We start from the raw sequence: 23,546 nt of genomic DNA on the forward strand, positions 1-23,546 counted from the left end.
GCGAATCGTTTTTTCATTGAATATAGTGAAACCAGCGTCCCGGCGACAGGGCTGCGGCTGGCGATAGCGGGCGAATCACACAGAGGCGGATCTAATGCCGCGATTCGCCCGCTATTGCATATACCCCTATGAAACATGAATAGAGGATATATGGTAAAATAACAGGTAAAAAACAAAATGCACTGGCCATGAATAATGAGTACATTCAAAGATAGATACAAAATGCATTACGGTCAGTATCTGCTATTATTACATACTGCAGTTTTGTGATGTACACTGTGTTTTCAGGGGACTTTTTCTAACAGACAAGCAAATTGCCTTTCACAGCAATAATAGTATGATAAACATAATAACTTAATAAAGTGGCAAGTCCAAGACACATTATGTAATTAACACAAAGCTGCGTTCAGATAGGAACCTCCTCCATATACTCCTTTGCCTAGGGACTTGTGAGACTCTGGCCAGGTAACATTTTTCCCAATCCAAAATGTATATTCCTCTTTCTGCTCCTCACTGCCAATTCCCTTTTATTTATTTTAAATCTGTTTAACTTGCTTGAAACAGTGTGACATCGTCCTCTGCTCTGCCCTCTGTACACTGACAAGCTCATCATATCTTACTTTCACACGCCTTGCTTGCTCCCAGTTTACCTTCATCTACTTTCCCACACTACGCAATTTCCACACATAGCTGACCTATGACTTATTTAGTTGTATTGGCCACAATTAGGCCTCAAACCAAGTTCTAAATTCTAACTACCACCCTGGCCACAGAGAGACACCTGATCCCCAGTGAACTGCAAGTAGGATACTCCCATAAATGGATAAGACCAAAGTGCAGCCTAAATTGCCGACAGTTCTCCACACATCCTATATCATACAGTGGCGGTTATAAATCTGGATGCAGCTTGGATCTACATGTTTGCTGTAGCGTAAAGTAACATCAGCTAGTTAGTCTGGCAACCACTTGGCTGATATTACTTTAAAACCTAATTTAAGCATGGGCTTACTTGCTCAGGAGTATTCTATTAATGACACTTTCTGAGTAATACACAGCCAAATGCTGTGAATTGAATTGGTTTATTTGCCCACGTTTTACTGATCTGCTCAGAGTACTGCCACAGACAGAGCTTCACTTTGATTACACAATGCTGGTTTCAGTCATTTGTATCAACACCAACATGGTCACACAATTGCTGAAGGCAGCCTCTACAGTACTCAACATGAGACAGCTATAGACTGTGGTATCCGGATGATAGATCGACAATGTACAGATCAACAGTCAATAGGTCGACACCATATGGTAGACATGCATTAGGTCGACAGATACAAAAGGTCAACAGATTAAATGTCGACAGTGCTCAAGGTCAACAGGTACAAAAGGTTGGCATGAGAATGGTTGACACATTCTTTTTGGGTTTTTCACATTTGCTTGATTTACTATCCACGTTGACATCTATTGGGAATAGTAACCTTGCCCGAAGCGCGGCGAGTGAAACGATGGTGGTCACAGAACATTAACTATAGAAGATTTGGCCCAAAAAATGCATCGACTATGTTTGTGTTGACCATTTGACCCTGTTGACCTTAACCTCTGTCGACCTTTTATATCTGTCGACCATAACATTGTGGATCTATTATACCACACCCATAGTCAGACATATAACTAGGCATTTGGGCATGTATGTAACATGCCTTATCATTTATCATACAACTGTTCATTTAAGTAAGTACCTGATTTACATAACCAATTACATAAGTATGGTCTAACCATTGTATTTTAGCTTGTCACTTGTCCTTTGGCAGGAAATAGAAAAAAAAATGCATATAAACAATCAGTAAAAAGACATAAATAATTCAAATTGAGTGGTGCTTTCACTACATTTAGTACAGTTCTGAAATAAACACAACAGCTTAGAAAACAGTATTCTCCCATAACGAAATGTACTCATCACCTACATATAGCGGTTGCAGACATTAGCTACACCATGTATTAATAAGATTTGTATGAGCTGATTAAGGGCCTAATTCAGCATGGGTTGTAGTTGTGCAAAAAAGCAACCCTTCACACTAACATGCGGGGGACGCTCAGCATGCCGGGTCAATAGACTGACACCACCCAGTTGTTCAAGTTAAAAGAAGAACGGTACAATGTTTCCTCCCTATTAACCTACAATAATGTTTTACTCAGACAGAAAAGGTTGCAAAACAGGTTTAATTTTATTTCTTTACTGGTATCAAACATTAAAAAAGTTGTAAAAAATTGTAACAAAATACTTAAAACTTTAAAATAGATTAAGTACAACTTTTAGAATACGGTGTAGCAGTGTTAGTGAAATGGGTTGGAAATGTACAGATGTGTCCTCACACATCTAGCCTCAATACGTCATGCAACATGAGATGCTTGGTGCAAGTGAATTTTGCCGAAAATGTGTTTTAGTTGTAACACGGTGCGACTAGGACGCACAAGGAGACTGTGCTGATTCATTTGGTATGTAACACTGCTATATATGTGTGAGACTGAGTCTGTATACAGAGTACGGAAATTGTCATGGAAAATGCTGCGGCCATTGCACATACAGATTTAGAGAATCAGGCACACACAGATATAGAAGTGTCATAAATACATCTATCTATCTATCTATCTATCTATCTATCTATCTATCTATCTATCTATCACGCCCTGACGAAAAGGCCTTGAAACGTTGGCAATTGAGCATTAAAAACCCGTCCGATGGAGTGCTGCCTCGTTTGATCATATGGACATGGAACTGTAAATATATATATATATATATATATATATATATATATAAACACACACACACATATATATTATATATCAAATTAATCCGCACAGTCTCCAGGGTGTCCTAGCCTCATCATGTTGTGACTAAGATGCGCCTGGCGCTAGCAGAGTCTCACAGGAGCTGGCACACAGAGTGAGGCTGTCTGGCATGACTGCAGTACAGATGTACAGTATGAGGACAAATCTGTTAGTTAGGACATAAATGAATAGATTACAGGCCAATCAGTCGCCTCCTGTAGTTTAGTGTAGGCTTGTACTATCCACTCGATGACCCAAAAATATATTTTTTAAAGACACCACTTCTGTATGTTCTAAAATTTCCCCTTTATATTGGAGATCAACAATTCCTAACATAGCGCGTTATAAACAAATAAACATTTTGGATTATCAATTTTTTTTGACTCTACATTTATACTTTACATTTTGTACTTAGATTTATAAACCAGTGTACTCTAGAGCGTTTTATCTACTTCTTAGGATTATGGACTTTATAACTCCGTTGCCATCACCTGTAGCATTTGGCTGCCGGCGCCTTCTCTCAAGTTGTACGGCCGTATTACTCCATCTTCATGTATAAATCGTGGAGGGCGCAGGCTCTCCACCTCCTCTGAAGTGACTGTAGCGCTGTGAAAAAAAATCAAAAGAAAGATTAGCTCTCCACTGAGTTGATTGGAGGGTATATGTCGCACAAGTTCCTGACCTCTGAAGCTGTAAAAAAAACTGTACACAGCTGTAATATCATTAATAAAGAATGAGAAAACCAGTTTGAATGAATGTTTAAAAGGAAAATAATTACAAATGTTACTACACACAAAGATCATTACTTTATCATCACCAATCTCTTTAGGATGTTTTTAATAGGAGAAGGCTGGCAGGTACAAGTCTATGGTGTTCTGCTCAAAATCTCAGGTAGTAACTGCGCTAGTAAGGTGCTCGGTATGTATGATGGCATCATGCAGTAATGTGTGTGTGTGTGTGTAGGGGATTTATAGCGGTGTATATCAGTACTGTAGGATTACTCTACTTCTATTTTATAGATATAAATATAGATAGAAACACAGAATGTGACGGCAGATAAGAACCACTTGGCCCATCTAGTCTGCCCCTATTTTTACCATACTTTTATCTCAAACCTTATTTGATCCTTATTCCTTAGTAAGGATATCTTTATGTCTATCCCATGCATGTTTAAATTGTTCTACTGACCTAGCCTCTACCACCCCTGATGGGAGGCTATTCCACTTATCCACTATCCTTTCTGTGAGGTAATGTTTCCTCAAATTTCCCCTGAACCCCTCCCCCCCCCCCCCCTCCCCCTCCAGTCTCAGTGCATGTCCTCGTATCCTTTTGCTTCTCTTCATTTGGAGAATGTTTCCCTCCTGGACTGTGTTGAAACCCTTGATATATTTGAAAGTTTCTATCATGTCCCTCCCTCCCTTCCCTTCTCCAAACTATACATATTGAGATTTCTTAGTCTTTCTGTGTATGTTTTGTGATGTAGGCCATGCACCATTTTAGTTGCCTTTCTTTGTACAGTCTCTAATGTAGTAATATCCTTCTGAAGATATGGCCTCCAGAATTGAACACAGTATTCTAGATGAGGCCGTACCAATGACCTATACAGTGGCATTATTACTTCTTTCTTTCTGCTGCTGATTCCTCTCCCAATGCAGCCAAGCATCTGACTTGCCTTCCTCATTGCTTTGCTACATTGCTTACCTGAATTAGTGTTCACCCTGAGGGGAAGGTAGGTAGTGTTGGCTATGGTTGACCGGCGGTCAGCATACCGATGCCGGGATGCCGGCAGGGGGGTGAGCGCAACAAAGCCCCTTGCAGGCTTGCCACACTGCAGGACCGATGGCTCGCTGCGATCGCCACAGGTTCAATTCCCTCTCTATGGGTGTCGTGGATACCCTCGAGTGGGAATAGCCCACGGCCCCCTGCCGGCATTCTGGCAGCTGGGATTCTGGAGTCGGTATGCTGACTGCCGGGATCCCGACCGCCGGGATTGTAACTACATCTCGGTGGGTAAGGTACGTGTACCACTCTGTGCTTGTAGGTGTGCATGTACAGTGGTATATCTAGGGGCCTGAGTACTTCTTGCAAAGTAGGGGATTGGCGCCCCCCACCTAGTATAAGAAATATAAGAGGTGGTGGTGGTGGTGGGGGGGGGGTGATACAGTGGGGCGGGAGGTGCTGGGGGTAAACATAAGAGGTGGAGGGGTATGATACACAGGGAAAAGAGGTGCTGGGGGTAAATAAAGAGGAGGAGGGGTGTCAGGAGGTGTTGGGTGTAAATATAAGGGGAAGAGGGGTGTGATACTTGGGGACAGGAGGTGCTGGGGGTAAAAAAGAAAAAGAGGAGGACAGGTGTGATACACGGGGACAGGAGGTGCTGGGTGTGAAAATAAGAGGAGGAGGGGTGTCATACACAAGGACAGGAAGTGCTGGGGGTAAATATAAGTGGAGGAGGGGTGTGATACATGCGGTAAATATAACAGGTTGAGGAGAGGTGTAATACATGGAAACAGGAGGGGCTGGTGGCATTATAGGAGGCACAGGGGTAATATGAGGCAGTTGGGGTACCAGGAAAATAAAAGTGAAAGTATAGCTGATGATGGTGGATCTGCAGATTGTTGGATAGATTGAGAATGGAGGGTAATGCCGCATGCCAGGTATCCCCCCCTTACCCCAATATTCACTCTGCAGTGAGAGTAGGGGATGCCTGGAAATCGATCCTCTATACCCTCGTATAAGGGCTCATACAGGGACCCCTCACTTACAGCGTGTGTCTGTGTGGCCCCTGGCCCGGGAAGGAGTACATACTCATCTCACTGCCCATTTAACAATGACACTGTGCAAATTAAACCTGCTCACCGGCACTTCTGCAACCGCTAAATTAAGGGAGGGGAAGAACAGAGGCACAGCTACGGGAGAGTCCTGTCAAACAGGACTATGTGATTCTACTCCCTGGCCACAGATTGCATGGACAGACGGGATCACACCTCAGCCAGTGCCACTTCCGAGTGCCATCCTGGCCAAGGGGTTGATACGCTCCTGTGCGTGTGTGTATGCTTATGGGAGTGCTAAGGGATGTCAGGGGATACCTTGCAGTAGGTGTCGTGTGAAATAAAAGAAGAGATGTGCATAAATCGGATTTGCTCTTTTACAGAAGAACCCCACTTGGTATAAAAATAAGATTTGATAAGGTGTGCGTTGTGGGGGGAGGTAAGGTTAATCCTTTAGGCAGCACCTTTATTCACGTGGTTCAGGGACCAGCATGTCCCCTATCAGACCTGTGGACTATCAAACGCGACTATGTTTCTATAGTGCTTTAGGGTGTATACAGTTATGGGGGGTTATTAAGAGTCCTTTGAAGTTTTTTTGCTAAATTTGCAAAAACTGCTAAGGATCAAATAACATGCTGGGGCCGCCCTGCGTTGCGAGTGCAATTACATTGCGATCGCATAGCAGATACGGGAAACAGAGGTTGACATCTGCCTGCGCAGCCTTGCTGCATATGCAGGCGCACTGCCGACATGTTTCCAATCACAGGAAATGCAGGCGACATCATCGCGTTGCCCCGAAAACGGCCATGACAAGCCTGCGTTTCCTACTTCACCCCCCAACGCTGCATCACCACCCCCGAATGCCCACCGCCTGTCAATCATAATGCGATCGCATCCTTCCGGGACTGGATCACATTATGATCAGTCACGCACGCGCACTGCGGCCGCTATGCTGACTGACCAAAATCTGCCATTAGCGATTTTTCACCCGTCTGCGTCCATCTCTGAATAACCCCCTATGTCTGGTGCAGCACAACAACTGTACATACATTAAACCCCTGCACCTGCACCACAGGGCGAGTACTTGTACCCACCTGCACCACAGGGCGAGTACTTGTACCATTCATATTCAAAATCTTATTCACCTGAGCAACTAGTTACAATAAAAGTACAAACAAGCATGCACCTAGCACACACTGAATATAGAAAACACTGCATACAGCTACTTTACCTCTTGATGCCCTGAAACGTGCTGCTGGCCATGTCTATGATGCCTCCAGTTGGCCTTGTGACAGCTCCCACTAATCCTTTGCCAATGCCTTTAAAAAATCCAGTTGCTCCTTCTTTCTGAGCTCCTACCAAATATATTGTATGATGTTAGAAACCATGGCACGCACGCACACACACACACACACACACACACACACACACACACACACACACACACACACTCTGTCACATCAGCAGAATAAGTCACTGTACCTTTAATTGGCTTTGTAACAATCCCAGTTATACCACTGACAAAGCCCTGGAGAAAGAAGAGATATAGTGATTCACACTCACAGAATGGTGCTGACACGTCATCCACAAGTGATAGACATTAAAGTAAACGTGAGACAGGTGACGGCCTAAAAGGTCTTACTAAAGGTGCGATTATGTCTAAAGGCCGAATCTGACTTTGTGATTTCCCTTGAACTCCCCAGATCCCAGAACCACGGATATTGACTGTAGACACGGTGCCATTTTGGCTATGTACAATTTTGACGATACTAGAAACTAGATTGTACACAATATAGTCACAATTGCCTTGCTTGCACAGTCTATTTTTCCTTGCAATACCGACCCTGCGGGAGCATGCTTCTGCATTACAAGCTGTATACACATGGTGCGATATGTGCTAACTTTTCATAAGATTTTGACTATATAGTCAAAATCATAAGCACACATCGCACCTTTACAAGCATGTTTTTCTATGATTATATTCACCAATATCTTGTAGTTACAATTTATCCATTTTAATAATAAACCTTTTTTTTCTTGTAAACATTCTTGGCTCTCCAGTAAACTGTGGTACTTACTGACATGGCAGTTACTAACAAGGTTATTTCCCCTCCGGTATGCAGATGAATACTTTTTGGGTGGAGTAAGTGCACCCACTTCTCCCTGCCGACAGGCTCTATCTTTACTTAAGCAAAAGTTTACTTGCAAGAAAAAATACAAAACTATTTTTGGAGCACACTTGCTATACGTAGTCAACCAACATTGCTGTGTAAATGTATCAGTGACGCATCACAGTGGTTTCACATGAGAAACAAGAATCCTTATCATGAAAGGCAATGACAAAGTAATCATTGTAATAGAGAAAAGTTTTCTTGCATACTTAAGAAAAAAACACTCCAGACATAAAATGAAAAACATATACTGTAGATGTGTGTTTGACACAACAATCTTGCTACATCAATTTGACAGGCACCATCACTCTGTTACTGGGGAACCTTGCACTTTCCATTATTTAATGACCAGTCTCTGATTTCCTGCTTCCATTACTGTCCTTATTATACTTTCACTGTCATATACATAAGCTAAGAAGAGATATGGCCATGTATGTATATTGATGGTTTAAGCTAAATAGACTTTCCGTGGCATACTTTCTTTGGCTATAGCATACTGTAAGTCACAGCAGCTATATCTATGCTCCCCCTGTAGGATAAGGAAGTAAACGTAGTCCTTGCTCATACAGAATATATAAACAGAAGCCGGTGCGCTGTCAATAGCAGCCGGTAAGGGATTTTTCACACCCCTAAATAGATATACTAAAGGAAAATAATAAGGTTTTATATCAGCGCTTGCTGCATTAAATCTTAAGAGTTTAGACTGTTTGAATTAATATAAGAATATTTATAAAAAAATAATTACGACAATACAATGATAAAGCAATAAATGCTATAGGTGTCACATATATTGTTAATATAAAAGCATAAGTTCAAAATGCCACTGGTGTACCTCCTGTATTATTACCATATACTGGATTAGGACCCTATGCAAATGAGGTCCATTAGTGTCCACAAGAAGCAGCAGGGTTTACTGGATCCTATTTAAGCAGTCTCCTAGCAATTGAATTGCTTGCGGGATGATCCACACGGTAGCCAAACACTGCAGGTTTTAGTCCACAATAGAGTGTAACAGTCCAAAGTAAGTCCAGAATAAATAGTCCAGGAGACATGTGGCAGCAATATGAGGGCTTAACGCGTTTCGCTGGGTTATGGGCACACAGCTTCATGAGACAATGATCTAGGATTCCATATAAATACCTGGTTGATCGTGGCATAATGCATTGCACCTGTGGCTTAATTGTGATTATAATACACAAAGTGTCCAATAATATAATAATTACATACAGTAATAGTCTGGCCATCTCTTTCTGTCTCCATGTATTAGATGTTAAAATATAATGATTATTATCATCAGTTGCTATAAAAGATGCTATAAAACTCCAATTATTTTGGACTTACCTTGGACTGTTACACTCTACTTTGGACTAAATCCTGCAGTGTTTGGCTACCTTGTGGGTGATCCCTCCAGACCATACATCGGCAAATTTGATTGCTACAGTAAGAGACTGCTGGCACCTATATCATGTATTGCGTTATAATTATATAGTCTTAATTATTTTTAATAAATATTGTTATATTAATACAAAGCATCCAAACTCCTAAAATATTATGCAGCAAGCACTGGTATAATTATCATTTTGGTCATACAGATGTTGAGATAGTATTCATATTTGTGACACAGGTGAATACAATGTCCAGCTATTGTTTACTATTGCCAGTCATATTCTGGCTATAATGTGTTGATTGCAGTGTCCTGTAGGTTTAAGGACAGGTAAGTCTGGTGTACAAAGAAAATCTGACCACAGCTCCAAGTAAAATTTCCTGACGCCAAATTGGTGTTATCACTATGGAATGTATGCTGCTCATCAATAAGAAATTAACTAGCACAAGATTAATATTAAAAAGGGAACAGTCATCCTCACAGACACACATTCCAAAATGTTCCTTACAGACACGAGGCCTTTTCCTCCACGTGTAAGACCTTCCTTGATACCACTTGGCTGTTTGTTCATGGCTTCTCTCCTCTTCTGTTGATACTCTTCATCCATGGTTATAGCCGCCACACCTTTGGCCATTGCACTTGTGATCCGGGATGCTGCTCCAGCTAAACCACCTAGGAAAATAATCTCATATTTAAAATGAAGCTCAGAAACTATAGAGTAGCATAAGTCGAATTTTTCCAAAGAGAGATCAATAAGAGAAACAGTACACGTTCTAAGAATACTACAATGTTACCACAAATTACAGTATTATACATATAGGGCTGGATGTAATGAAAACACATATAAAAACATATAGCAGTGCTTATGTCTATTGAATGATTCAATTCAAGTTTGAAAAGATTGTCTGGTAAAAGCATTCACAAATGTAATGATATAAACATAATTATAGCAATACAGTAAATGCATAATTCATAAAAGTTAGTTAAAAACCCACAGATTAAGGCATATAATAGCACTGCTTGTTGGCAAGTGCTACAAGTACCATTTTTATTGCTTGGACCAATACTAGAAAAATGTTAGGATGTGGGTGGGGGTGGTGCCACAGAATGCATGTGCTCGGGTGCCATGGCTACACCTCTGGGGGTGAGGTTGAGTAATATGAAAAAGCATTAAATGTATTCAATAAAAAGCATGCAAATATTGCTTAAATTAAAAAAAAAAAAAAAAAAGACTGGAGAGCAATTCATTATAATTATTATGAATTAATTATAAACCCAGCAAAGATGTACCTCTCTCATAGGAATTACCACAGGTAAAAGTGTTAGGTGTATGCTGGGAGCCACTGTAGAAGGAGGTTTTTGTGTTGAATCCTCACTGAATTCCAATATTTCCAGCATAACTTTAGGGAACAGACATTCATGGCCAGCAAACTATAAGCTTCACTTGTCAAATGCCATGTGGTTTTCAACTATCCTCCACGACATATTCAATTGCTCTCCATGCTGCATTGTTTTTTCATTGATGTTATTGCTGTCTGACTTTTTTCTTTGTCTTGCAAACACTGTTTTAGAAGTTAATTTGTCTATCCAGCATTTTTACAGAGCAAAGGTGAGCAAAAAATGGACACATATATACCAGTATATCTACAATATTCATATAGCATAATATAGTACACAGGGTAATAATATATACCTATCTATAGCTATATCTATCTATCTCTCTCTATATATATATATATATATATATGAGACTAGCCACACCCACTTATCAGTCCGATCACAAGGAGTGCAGGGCTTCTAAAAGTTAATCAGCAAAAAGGAGTGAAGCCAGTATCATCCAAACATGTAAACTTTATAGCTCACTTATAAGCTATAAAGTTACATACATCTATATACAACATATATATATATATGTGTGTGTGTGTGTTATAGTTTATAGCACTTTTCTGTGGCTGAACTAAATTAAATATTAATGGCTTACCTGTCACAAGTAGAGTTAAGAGTCAATGCATTCCCCTTGTTACATAATTCCATACTGTACACCCTTCTATGCTGATTGTAAAGGTGGGTACACACTAATAGATATATCTGCAGATCAATTGATCTGCAGATATATCTATGTACGGATCGGGCAGTGTGCTGTGCATACACACTGCCCGATCCGTCGGGGGACTGACGTCATGAACTGGGCGGGCGCCCGCCCAGTTCAGCTGTCAATCACCGCCGGCCGCCGCAGCATGTGTACGGGCGGTCGGACGACCGCCCCGTACACACACAGCGACGCGCCAATATATCGGCAGATATATTGGCCGTCGGCTGTGCTGCGCGGCCGACGCGATACGTCTGTGAACGACGGAGTTCACAGACGTATCGGCCGTACACACTGGCCGACGGTCCCGCGATATATCGGCCGTTCAAGAGAACGGCCGATATATCGACCAGTGTGTACGGGCCTTAAGACTCTCATTAGATCTTTGTCTTGTTAATAAATATATTTATATATATTGATTAGATCACCTCTATATTAAGAAACATTTTCCAGTGACTACAGGTCTGATTTGTTCATTTGATTTTTGCCCTCCCCTATTACCATAATACATTTATTTTTCAAATCTAGTCTGTTTATTGAAACAAAGTTGTAAAACACAAACAAAAATTGCCCAGCTAATAGGTATATTCAAATAACGACCTATTCAATGAGCGGTCAAATCCGACAGGATTTGGCCATTCCCGACAATCTCAATCCAACTTTAAAAACAGTCGGATTGAGGAGATGAAGGAGCTGAGAGGAGGAGGAGAGCAGCGGGGAGAGCAGGAACCAAGCGGCAACAGCAGTGAAGCAGGGAGCAAGAACCCAGCGGCTACAGCAGCATAGCAGGAGGATAGGGCACCGCCGCCGCTCAAGGCAGCGTCCACCCACCTCCAGCAAGCGAGGTCCCGCTCCCCGTTGCTCTCCCTGTCTCCTCTTCTCAGCTCCTATAGCTGCCGGTCACAACCGTATCAATCCGACTTTTTTTAAAAGTCGGATTGAGATGGTCGGAAATGGGGCCAAAACCTGTCGGATTTGGCCCTGTTTCCGACAGAAGCACGCGGATCGGCGGCTATTCCGCCGATCCACGTGCTTTCCGACAAGTCGGAATTCCCGACTTGTTGGAAATTCTGGGGTCTATTGAATAGGTCGGAACCCCTTCCAACCTAAAAAAGTCGAAAACTGCCGTCTTTCCGACAGACGGCAGCTTTCGACTGCAATTGAATATACCCCTAAGAATTTAACAGATAATTGCACATTTTACAAAATATAGCCAACACAATCATATTCTGGGGAGGCTGACTTGGCTTATACAGTGTCGGAATGGGGTGTGAAGAGCCCACTGGATGAATGCAGTGGTAGTGGCCCAAGTTTAGGGGGTGGCCAGTCTCCAGAGGGGGTATGGCCAGCTGCCACATTAGTCTGGCTAACCATTAGAGAGTGTATGATAAATATATATAGTAAATACTGCTAGTGTATGCATAATAACGTACTATACTAATAACAGCAATGCACTGTAGAAAATACACCATAGTCCAGTATAATGTAACATATCTATAATGTATAATTCAAGTGCACAGTCTGGAACCTGATCGCTAGAAGAGGAGAAGGGCTCCCAGGCATTGGGGCCCACCGGGGGTTTCCCCTGTACCCTTGTGGGCCAGTCCAACTACAAACAACTCCTATGTGCAAGTTCTGGTTACTTCCATGCTAGCTGTAAAGTTTTTACATTTGAGCACTATCTAGCCCTCAAAGGTCAAACGTTTCATCGTGCAAACTTGGCACAATCTTGTAACTATGTATAAAATGTGTGACATTTTTGTATTACATTTATTAAAAATGCGCCTTTCTTTCAGTATTCTAATCTGAGATTAGCACACCCTCTAACTGCGTTGGGTATGGTATGACGGGCGGCTGGGATCCCGGCAGTATCCCGGCTGCCAGCATGCCAGCAGGGGGGCAAGCGCAACAAAGTCCTTTGTGGGTTCGCTGCACTCGCCACAGGTTCTGTTCCCGCTCTAAGGGTGTCATGGACACCCACGAGTGGGAATAGCCCGTTAGCTGGGATTCCAGCTATCGTTGAGCGTAGAAGGAATGGGGAAATGGTATATGCTCTGCACTAGCTAAATAATTGGTAGTTTTTAATTAAGGGAGAAAAAGAAAGCACCGGTTAGTATCCGTCATTGAATCAATTGCTTATTACTGGATATTCGGGGGTGTTACCAGAGACAACCATATTATACAGAAAGAAGAAGAGAAAGAATGGCTCCTTGTTGGCACACATAAAGTATTTAAAATTTTACTTTTAATAAATTTATTAAGATTGTTTAAACACGAAATGAGACAATATGATACACCAAAATTTTCACTAACCACATACAGTGAATTGATTATTTAATAAAGTGAATTTTAAAAACAAGGCCCGCTACCTGTATCATGTCTCTTATTTATTCAATTCTGTTATGTCTTACTACGGATCTAAATACTCTACAGTAAGTAGTCAATAGTCTATATGAAATATAATACAGGTTGAGTATCCCATATCCAAATATTCCGAAATACGGAATATTCCGAAATACGGACTTGTTTGAGTGAGAGTGAGATAGTGAAACCTTTGTTTTTTGATGGCTCAATGTACACAAACTTTGTTTAATACACAAAGTTATTAAACATATTGTATTAAATGAACTTCAGGCTGTGTGTATAAGGTGTATATGGAACATAAATGAATTGTGTGAATGTAGACACACTTTGTTTAATGCATAAAGTTCTAAAAAATATTGGCTAAAATTACCTTCAGGCTGTGTGTATAAGGTGTATATGTAACATAAATACATTCTGTGCTTAGATTTAGGTCCCATCACCATGATATCTCATTATGGTATGCAATTATTCCAAAATACGGAAAAATCCGATATCCAAAATACCTCTGGTCCCAAGCATTTTGGATAAGGGATACTCAACCTGTAATGAGACTATAATAGTCTATGTGCAGTATAATAATGAGACTATAATAGTCTATGTGCAGTATAATAATGAGACTATAATCAGTCTCATAAATTTATATCTAAAAAATTCACATATTGACCCCCAGAGACTAATTTAAAATGCGGTAAGATTGCCACTAGGAGTATAACATTGGTTGGTTCTCATATAGTATGATGTGGGATTAGACTCATCACTAGATGTATCACATTGATTAGTTCTCATACAGTATGATATAGAGTTAGACTGATATGGCCCCCAAACTAAGTGCCACTGTTATGCCATTTGCAACAATAAATCAATATATAGTTCCTGAGTAAATCACCTGCATTGAGACAATCAAAATTTGATATTCGGGGATTTATTCAGTGTGGTATCCCTTCTTCAGTAACTGCCTTTATTGTAAATGAATACCTTTGTTACTATTGAACAGAGTCACTAAATGTTTTGCAGCAATTTGAGCTGTTATACAGTAATCACATGATATCTGTAATACTGATGTTATTGCCTACTATTTGTTATGGCAACCTTTCAGTGATAGCTTTATTTATTGGCAATAAATACACATATAATTTTCAACAGTAGTATAGATTATTCAGTCCCTCTGTACATATAAGCAACTCTTATATAATAATTTGTCAAATTGTCCTTCCAGCAGTGTTTTCGTCTGCTGCAGGTGGATACAAATATAGTTTATAGCAAAAAAGCTTTATTGCTCACAAATATGTACAATGTAGCTGTTAGACGCTCTAGCAAATTATTCAGTTTCTCAGTGCATGTGCATGTAAGCTGCTTTTATGTAGTAATTTATTATGAAGTCCCTCCAGCAGTAGTTTCATCTATTGCAGATGGACACAAATGCAACTCTCAGCAAATAGCTGTACTGCTCACAAATGAATACAATGGTGTCGATTCAATTCGGCAACAGATGAATAGCGCCGGGAATTAGCTCCCGGCGCTATTCAATACATCGACGAGTGACCCTCAATTGTCGGGAATTCTTCTCTCATCCCCGGGGGATGAGAGTAGAACCCCGACAAAAGTGCTGCCGCGCGGCCGGCGCGAGGCTGAGTCTGTCGGGAATCAGCCTTGCGCAGGGGAGTTAAGCCGGAGAATGCCCGTTCTCCCGACAATTCAACCTGTTTAGTCAGCGAGAACGGGCCATCGCCGACTTAACTGGAGCTGCATTGAATAGCGTCGGGAGCTAATTCCCGGCGCTATTCATCTGTTGCCGAATTGAATCGACCCCAATGTATCTGTGCAATAGAGTCACTGAGTGTATCACCTGTCTCTGAGTTCACATGTAATTATTGGGCTGCTTATATATGAATTTCATTGCTAGCAGCTATATGAGGCACAGACATCAAATATTGACTGGCTGTTTTGGCAATTAATAAATGCTGCAGCTACTAAGTTTTTACACTGTGAAATTGATTTATGATAACACAATAGTAATGGTCATATAAAATTGAGTGGACCTGCTAATTTATATAATCAAATGTGTATTTACTCAGTTTATCAATGTATGCAATAGTCAGCTCTCTGATTAATTTTCAGTGAGGCCACTCGATTATCCTAACACTCCAAAATTAAATGTCTCCTGTCAGCAGTATTGCACAACAGCATTATGCATTACAGGTTGAGTATCCCATATCCAAAATGCTTGGGACCAGAGGTATTTTGGATATCGGATTTTTCCGTATTTTGGAATAATTGCATACCATAATGAGATATCATGGAGATGTGACCTAAGTCTAAGCACAGAATGCATTTATGTTTCATATACACCTTATACACACAGCCTGAAGGTAATTTTGGCCAACATTTTTAATAACTTTGTGTATTAAACAAAGTGTGTGTGCATTCACACAATTCATCTATGTTTCATATACACCTTATACACACAGCCTGGAGGTCATTTAATACAATATTTTTAATAACTTTGTGTATTAAACAAAGTTTGTGTACATTGAGCCATCAGAAAACAAAGGTATCACTTTCACTCAAAAAAATTCTGTATTTCGGAATATTTGGATATGGGATACTCAACCTGTATTATTATGTTAGATCCGTCTGTATAACAAGATATTCTTTAAATATAGTACATTGATGAGACTAGGTAGCGGCCATAGCGCCGCCGACAAGTGTTTCGTTTTTTGGACTTTTTCAAGCTAGCTATCGGCATTGTCAGTGTTCGGGATTCCGGCGATGATATCCTGACAGCTGGGATCCCGAGTGCTGGCAATGGAACCGCATTCCCTCTAACTGTACTGTTTTAGTCGGTACAGCACCATTTTTTTTTAAGGTCTGTACTGGCTAAAACGGGGGTGTACCGACTGTACTGACTGTTGGGACTGTATGGATATGTATTGCAGCGTTGCGGGGACACGGACTCCTGCAGCGCTGCGCAGTGCCAGGAGGCTCCCTCCACCCTTCCCTGGCAGCCCCAGCAGCCCCCAGGAACAGCCACCAGTCCCACAGACGAGTGGGCGCTGACACGTCTCACGCCCCCTTTACCTGTGGCCATGCCCCCTTTGTCTATGGCCCCACCCCCTCTACAAATGGCCACGCTCCCTTTATCGAATTTTTACATCTAAATTTTGGAAGGTATGGATTACACCGCTCAACAACAACAACAAAAATTCTATAGTCAAGGATATTTAAATGAATTTAGGGTTATTTGAGGATGCTGATTCCAAACATGCCATTGGTTTTCTCAGATTGGCTCTATTTTTTGAGATATTGCATATACCCTGAAATTGCATTTTTCCTATAAGCGCTTTAGACCTGCTTGTATTAGTAGTTGTGGTTTGATCTTCATTGTGTACTTACTGCATCTGATACTTTTAGTTACTTGTTTCTTCGTTCACAAACATCATTAAAGAGCAAAATTTGTTGTTTTTCCAGGCAAACATGAGCTCATCTTGAAGAACTTGCTTAAATTATCCTGATATATTTTGTTACATTTGTGGCGAATACACATTCCTCAAGCAAAGAAAAGACATCACTGATCTTGTGAAGCAAGCCTATCTTGCATATTTTGGTATAAAGCTTGGTGATCAAGATAAGCCCTGGGCTCCCCACAAAGTCTGTAAAACTTGCATAGACAATCTTCACCAGTGGACATATGGAAACAAAAAAAGTTTGAACTTTAGTGTGCCTATGGTGTGGAGGGAACCCAAAAACCACTTTGATGACTGATCTATTTTTGTGCTGTCAATGTTAAAGGTTTCAATAAACGTAACTGTGACAATCACTTCTATAAAAGAAAATCATACAAGCAGCGGTTTTTAAAGCAATAAATGTCAAAAGTTTACCATGTTTATGTTGTTTCATCAAATAAATATTGAGTTTCTTTTGAAGTGATTTGTAGTAATTTGTATATGCTAAGCTACACAGTTCTGCATATCCAAAACTTAATATGCGTTTTACTGTTTTTCTTGGGGTACTCAATTACCTCAAAAAGTAGAGCCAATCTGGGAAACCAATGTCATATTCAGAATCAGCACCCTCAAATTACCCTAGAAAGACTGAAAAATTCTTGACTATAGGCATAGTGTTGACCAGTGTTTGGTTCTACATATGAATGGCAACCTTACTCCATGTTTTTAGTGGCAATACATTTTATGTGAAACAGAATATGTACACAGATATTCATGCAATTACACAACATCTGAAGGATTAAGCCCCCTTTATCAGCCTGTTAACATACTAAGAGCATAATATGGATTGTTATTTTATCTAGCAGCAAACAGCAGGGAAGAATTTTTATTTTCTTTTACTTAACTTACCTACTGCTCCTCCCACGAGGGCCTTTACTCCCAGAGCCATTCCCTCTACAAACTCTTCAGGCCCTTGAATTGCACCCTGTGGGAGTACAACAAAACAGAACACCCAGTAAATTCTATGCACACTTACACACTAGGAATTTTCACTTGTATTAAGACTTTGCGTCTACTAAGCTTACAGTTACCCATTTGCTATAGTCACTATAAGTATACTGGGCATCAGAAAGGTCTCTGCTCAGCAATGTGGGTCAATACTAACTTTTTTTGCTACGCGGTCAGTGCAAGAAAGTTGCCATATTTGCAAGTATCAATAATCGGTGCTCTGGCCTTGCAGAAGGATCACAAAGGGCTGATATCAATAATCTGATAGCACAGTAGCATGTAAATGCTGTCAGATGATGGTTATGACAGCGCATGGACCAAATTTCCAGTATCAACTTGTGTGTCCAACTTTGGTTAGTAGTTATGTAGGCTTCTTTTAATAGTTACCAAAAAAAGGGACTGCTATCTGTACTAGCTGAAACACTGGAGAAACGGGCTCACATGACAACCACAAATGGCTATACTTTGTATACTTGCCACTGCAATTAGTACTCATCTGGTTCTAATAATTACTGTACATGCTGTTTATACAGGGCTGTGTTGTATGAGATCATAACTCTTTCAATATTTCACTTGCAGTGTAACAACATGCCCATAATGTAGAAAATCAGGCTACATGCATGTCCCATCATTTCATCAGCTAGACATAAAATAAGAATTTACTCACCAGTAATTCTATTTCTCGTAGTCCGTAGTGGATGCTGAGCACTCCGTAAGGACCAAGGGGAATAGCGGGCTCCGAAGGAGACTGGGCACTCTAAGAAAGAATTAGGACTACCTGGTGTGCACTGGCTCCTCCCTCTATGCCCCTCCTCCAGACCTCAGTTAGGGAAACTGTGCCCGGAAGAGCTGACACAATAAGGAAGGGATTTGGAATCCCGGGTAAGACTCATACCAGCCACACCAATCACACCGTACAACTCGTGATACTATATCCAGTTAACAGTATGAGCAACAACTGAGCCTCACGAACAGATGGCTCATAACAATAACCCTTTAGTTAGGCAATAACTATATACAAGTATTGCAGACAATCCGCACTTGGGATGGGCGCCCAGCATCCACTACGGACTACGAGAAATAGAATTACTGGTGAGTAAATTCTTATTTTCTCTGACGTCCTAGTGGATGCTGGGAACTCCGTAAGGACCATGGGGATTATACCAAAGCTCCCAAACGGGCGGGAGAGTGCGGATGACTCTGCAGCACCGAATGAGCAAACTCAAGGTCCTCCTCAGCCAGGGCATCAAACTTGTAGAATTTTGCAAATGTGTTTGAACCCGACCAAGTAGCAGCTCGGCAAAGTTGTAAAGCCGAGACCCCTCGGGCAGCCGCCCAAGAAGAGCCCACTTTCCTCGTGGAATGGGCCTTTACAGATTTAGGATGCGGCAGTCCTGCCGCAGAATGTACAAGTTGAATCGTGCTACAGATCCAGCGAGCAATAGTCTGCTTAGAAGCAGGAGCACCCAGCTTGTTGGGTGCATACAGGATAAATAGCGAGTCAGTTTTCCTGACTCCAGCCGTCCTGGAAACATATATTTTCAGGGCCCTGACTACGTCCAGTAACTTGGAATCCTCCAAGTCCCGAGTAGCCGCAGGCACCACAATAGGTTGGTTCACATGAAAAGCTTAAACCACCTTAGGAAGGAATTGGGAACGAGTCCTCAATTCCGCCCTATCCATATGAAAAATCAGATAAGGGCTTTTACAAGACAAAGCCGCCAATTCTGATACACGCCTGGCCGACGCCAAGGCCAACAGCATGACCACTTTCCACGTGAGGTATTTTAGCTCCACGGTTTTAAGTGGCTCAAACCAATGAGACTTCAGGAAATCCAACACCACGTTGAGATCCCACGGTGCCACTGGAGGCACAAAAGGGGGCTGAATATGCAGCACTCCTTTAACAAAAGTCTGAACTTCAGGCAGTGAAGCCAGTTCTTTTTGGAAGAAAATCGACAGAGCCGAGATCTGGACCTTAATGGAACCCAATTTTAGGCCCATAGTCACTCCTGACTGTAGGAAGTGCAGAAATCGACCGAGATGAAATTCCTCCGTTGGGGCCTTCCTGGCCTCACACCAAGCAACATATTTTCGCCATATGCGGTGATAATGTCTTACGGTCACATCTTTCCTAGCTTTAATCAGCGTAGGAATGACTTCCTCCGGAATGCCCTTTTCTTTTAGGATCCGGTGTTCAACCGCCATGCCGTCAAACGCAGCCGCGGTAAGTCTTGGAACAGACAGGGCCCCTGCTGCAGCAGGTCCTGTCTGAGCGGCAGAGGCCGTGGGTCCTCTGAGATCATTTCTTGAAGTTCTGGGTACCAAGCTCTTCTTGGCCAATCCGGAACCACAAGTATAGTTCTTACTCCTCTCCTTCTTATTATTCTCAGTACCTTGGGTATGAGAGGCAGAGGAGGGAACACATAAACCGACTGGTACACCCACGGTGTCACTAGAGCGTCCACAGCTATCGCCTGAGGGTCCCTTGACCTGGCGCAATATCTTTTTAGCTTTTTGTTGAGGCGGGACGCCATCATGTCCACCTGTGGCCTTTCCCAACGGTGTACAATCATTTGGAAGACTTCTGGATGAAGTCCCCACTCTCCCAAGTGGAGGTCGTGCCTGCTGAGGAAGTCTGCTTCCCAGTTGTCCACTCCGGGAATGAACACTGCTGACAGTGCTAACACATGATTTTCCGCCCATCGGAAAATCCTTGTGGCTTCTGCCATCGCCATCCTGCTTCTTGTGCCGCCCTGACGGTTTACATGGGCAACCGCCGTGATGTTGTCTGACTGGATCAGCACCGGCTGGTGTTGAAGCAGGGGTCTTGCCTGACTTAGGGCATTGTAAATGGCCCTTAGTTCCAGAATATTTATGTGTAGGGAAGTCTCCTGACTCGTCCATAGTCCATGGAAGTTTCTTCCCTGTGTGACTGCCCCCCAACCTCGAAGGCTGGCATCCGTGGTCACCAGGACCCAGTCCTGTATGCCGAATCTGCGGCCCTCTAGAAGATGAGCACTCTGCAGCCACCACAACAGCGACACCCTGGTCCTTGGAGACAGGGTTATCAGCCGATGCATCTGGAGATGCGATCCGGACCACTTGTCCAACAGATCCCACTGAAAGATCCTTGCATGAAACCTTCCGAATGGAATTGCTTCGTAAGAAGCTACCATCTTTCCCAGGACTCGCGTGCAGTGGTGCACCGACACCTGTTTTGGTTTTAGGAGGTCTCTGACTAGAGAGGACAATTCCTTGGCCTTCTCCTCCGGGAGAAACACCTTTTTCTGTTCTGTGTCCAGAACCATCCCCAGGAACAGTAGACGCGTTGTAGGAACCAGCTGCGACTTTGGAATATTCAGGATCCAGCCGTGCTGTTGTAGCACTTCCCGAGCTAGTGCTACTCCGATCAACAACTGTTCCCTGGACCTCGCCTTTATAAGGAGATCGTCCAAGTACGGGATAATTATAACTCCCTTTTTTCGAAGGAGTATCATCATTTCGGCCATTACCTTGGTAAATACCCTCGGTGCCGTGGACAGACCAAACGGCAACGTCTGGAATTGGTAATGACAGTCCTGTACCACAAATCTGAGGTACACCTGGTGAGGAGGGTAAATGGGGACATGCAGGTAAGCATCCTTGATGTCCAGTGATACCATGTAATCCCCTTCGTCCAGGCTTGCAATAACCGCCCTGAGCGATTCCATTTTGAACTTGAACCTTCTTATATAAGTGTTCAAGGATTTCAAATTTAAAATGGGTCTCACCGAACCGTCCGGTTTCGGTACCACAAACATTGTGGAATAGTAACCCCGTCCCTGTTGAAGGAGGGGTACTTTGGTTATCACCTGCTGGGAGTACAGCTTGTGAATCGCCTCCAGCACCGCCTCCCTGTCTGGGGGAGTAGTTGGCAAGGCTGATTTGAGGAAACGGCGAGGGGGAGACGTCTCGAATTCCAGCTGGTACCCCTGAGATACCACTTGTAGAATCCAGGGATCCACGCGTGAGCGAACCCACTGGTCGTTGAAGTTCCGGAGACGGGCCCCCACCGCACCTGGCTCCACCTGTGGAGCCCCAGCGTCATGCGGTGGACTTAGAGGAAGCGGGAGAGGACTTTTGTTCCTGGGAACTTGCTGTTTGGTGCAGCTTTTTCCCCCTACCTCTGCCTCTGGGCAGAAAGGACGCGCCTTTAACCCGCTTGCCTTTCTGGGGCCGAAAGGACTGTACCTGATAATACGGTGCTTTCTTTGGCTGTGAGGGAACATGGGGTAAAAATGTCGACTTCCCAGCCGTCGCTGTGGAAACGAGGTCCGAGAGACCATCCCCAAACAATTCCTCACCCTTGTAAGGCAAAACCTCCATGTGCCTTTTAGAATCCGCATCACCTGTCCACTGACGAGTCCATAATACTCTCCTGGCAGAAATGGACATTGCATTTATTCTAGATGCCAGTTGGCAAATATCCCTCTGTGCATCTCTCATGTATAAGAGTACGTCTTTAATATGCTTTACAGTTAGCAATATAGTGTCCCTGTCAAGGGTATCAATGTTATCAGACAGGGAATCTGACCACGCAGCTGCAGCACTGCACATCCATGCTGAAGCAATAGCCAGTCTCAGTATAATACCTGAGTGTGTATATACAGACTTCAGGATAGCCTCCTGCTTTCTATCCGCAGGCTCCTTTAGGGCGGCCGTATCCGGAGACGGTAGTGCCACCTTCTTTGACAAGCGTGTGAGCGCTTTATCCACCCTAGGGGATGTCTCCCAACGTATCCAATCCTCTGGCGGGAAAGGGTACGCCCTTAGTAACTTTTTGGAAATTACCAGTTTCTTATCGGGGGAAACCCACGCTTCATCACACACTTCATTTAATTCTTCAGAAGGGGGAAAAACCACAGGTTGCTTTTTCTCCCCAAACATAATACCCTTTTTTGTGGTACCAGGGTTAATGTCAGAAATGTGCAACACATTTTTCATTGCCGTAATCATGTAACGGATGGCCCTATTGGAATGTACACTAGTCTCATCGTCGTCGACACTGGAGTCAGTATCCATGTCGACATCTGTGTCTGCATCTGAGGTAGCGGGCGTTTTTGAGCCCCTGATGGCTTTTGAGACGCCTGGGCAGGCACGGACTGAGAAGCCGGCTGTCCCACATCTGCTATGTCATCAAACCTCTTATGTAAGGAGTTGACACTGTCACGTAATTCCTTCCACATATCCATCCACTCAGGTGTCGACCCCGCAGGGGGTGACATCACATTTATCGGCACCTGCTCCGCCTCCACATAAGCCTCCTCATCAAACATGTCGACACAGCCGTACCGACACACCGCACACACACAGGGAATGCTCTGACTGAGGACAGGACCCCACAAAGTCCTTTGGGGAGACAGAGAGAGTATGCCAGCACACACCACAGCGCTATAAATCACAGGGATGTACACTATAATGAGTGATTTTACCCTATAGCAGCTATATATA

General features: G+C 42.7%; 1 protein-coding gene across 1 annotated transcript in view; it reads right to left on the reverse strand.

The window, feature by feature from the left end:
• Window positions 1-23,546, reverse strand: part of VPS13A (vacuolar protein sorting 13 homolog A) — a 747,194-nt gene that overhangs the window by 39,040 nt on the left and 684,608 nt on the right. Inside the window, exons 64-68 of the mRNA XM_063913834.1 lie at window positions 17,955-18,030; window positions 9,658-9,821; window positions 7,077-7,122; window positions 6,826-6,949; window positions 3,315-3,429 (exon numbers count right to left, since the gene is read on the reverse strand). Of these exons, the coding sequence (XP_063769904.1) occupies window positions 3,315-3,429; window positions 6,826-6,949; window positions 7,077-7,122; window positions 9,658-9,821; window positions 17,955-18,030 (525 nt within the window). The remainder of the gene's footprint in view (window positions 1-3,314; window positions 3,430-6,825; window positions 6,950-7,076; window positions 7,123-9,657; window positions 9,822-17,954; window positions 18,031-23,546) is intronic.

Source organism: Pseudophryne corroboree, chromosome 1, assembly GCF_028390025.1.
Source record: "Pseudophryne corroboree isolate aPseCor3 chromosome 1, aPseCor3.hap2, whole genome shotgun sequence".
Lineage (NCBI taxonomy): Eukaryota > Metazoa > Chordata > Amphibia > Anura > Myobatrachidae > Pseudophryne > Pseudophryne corroboree.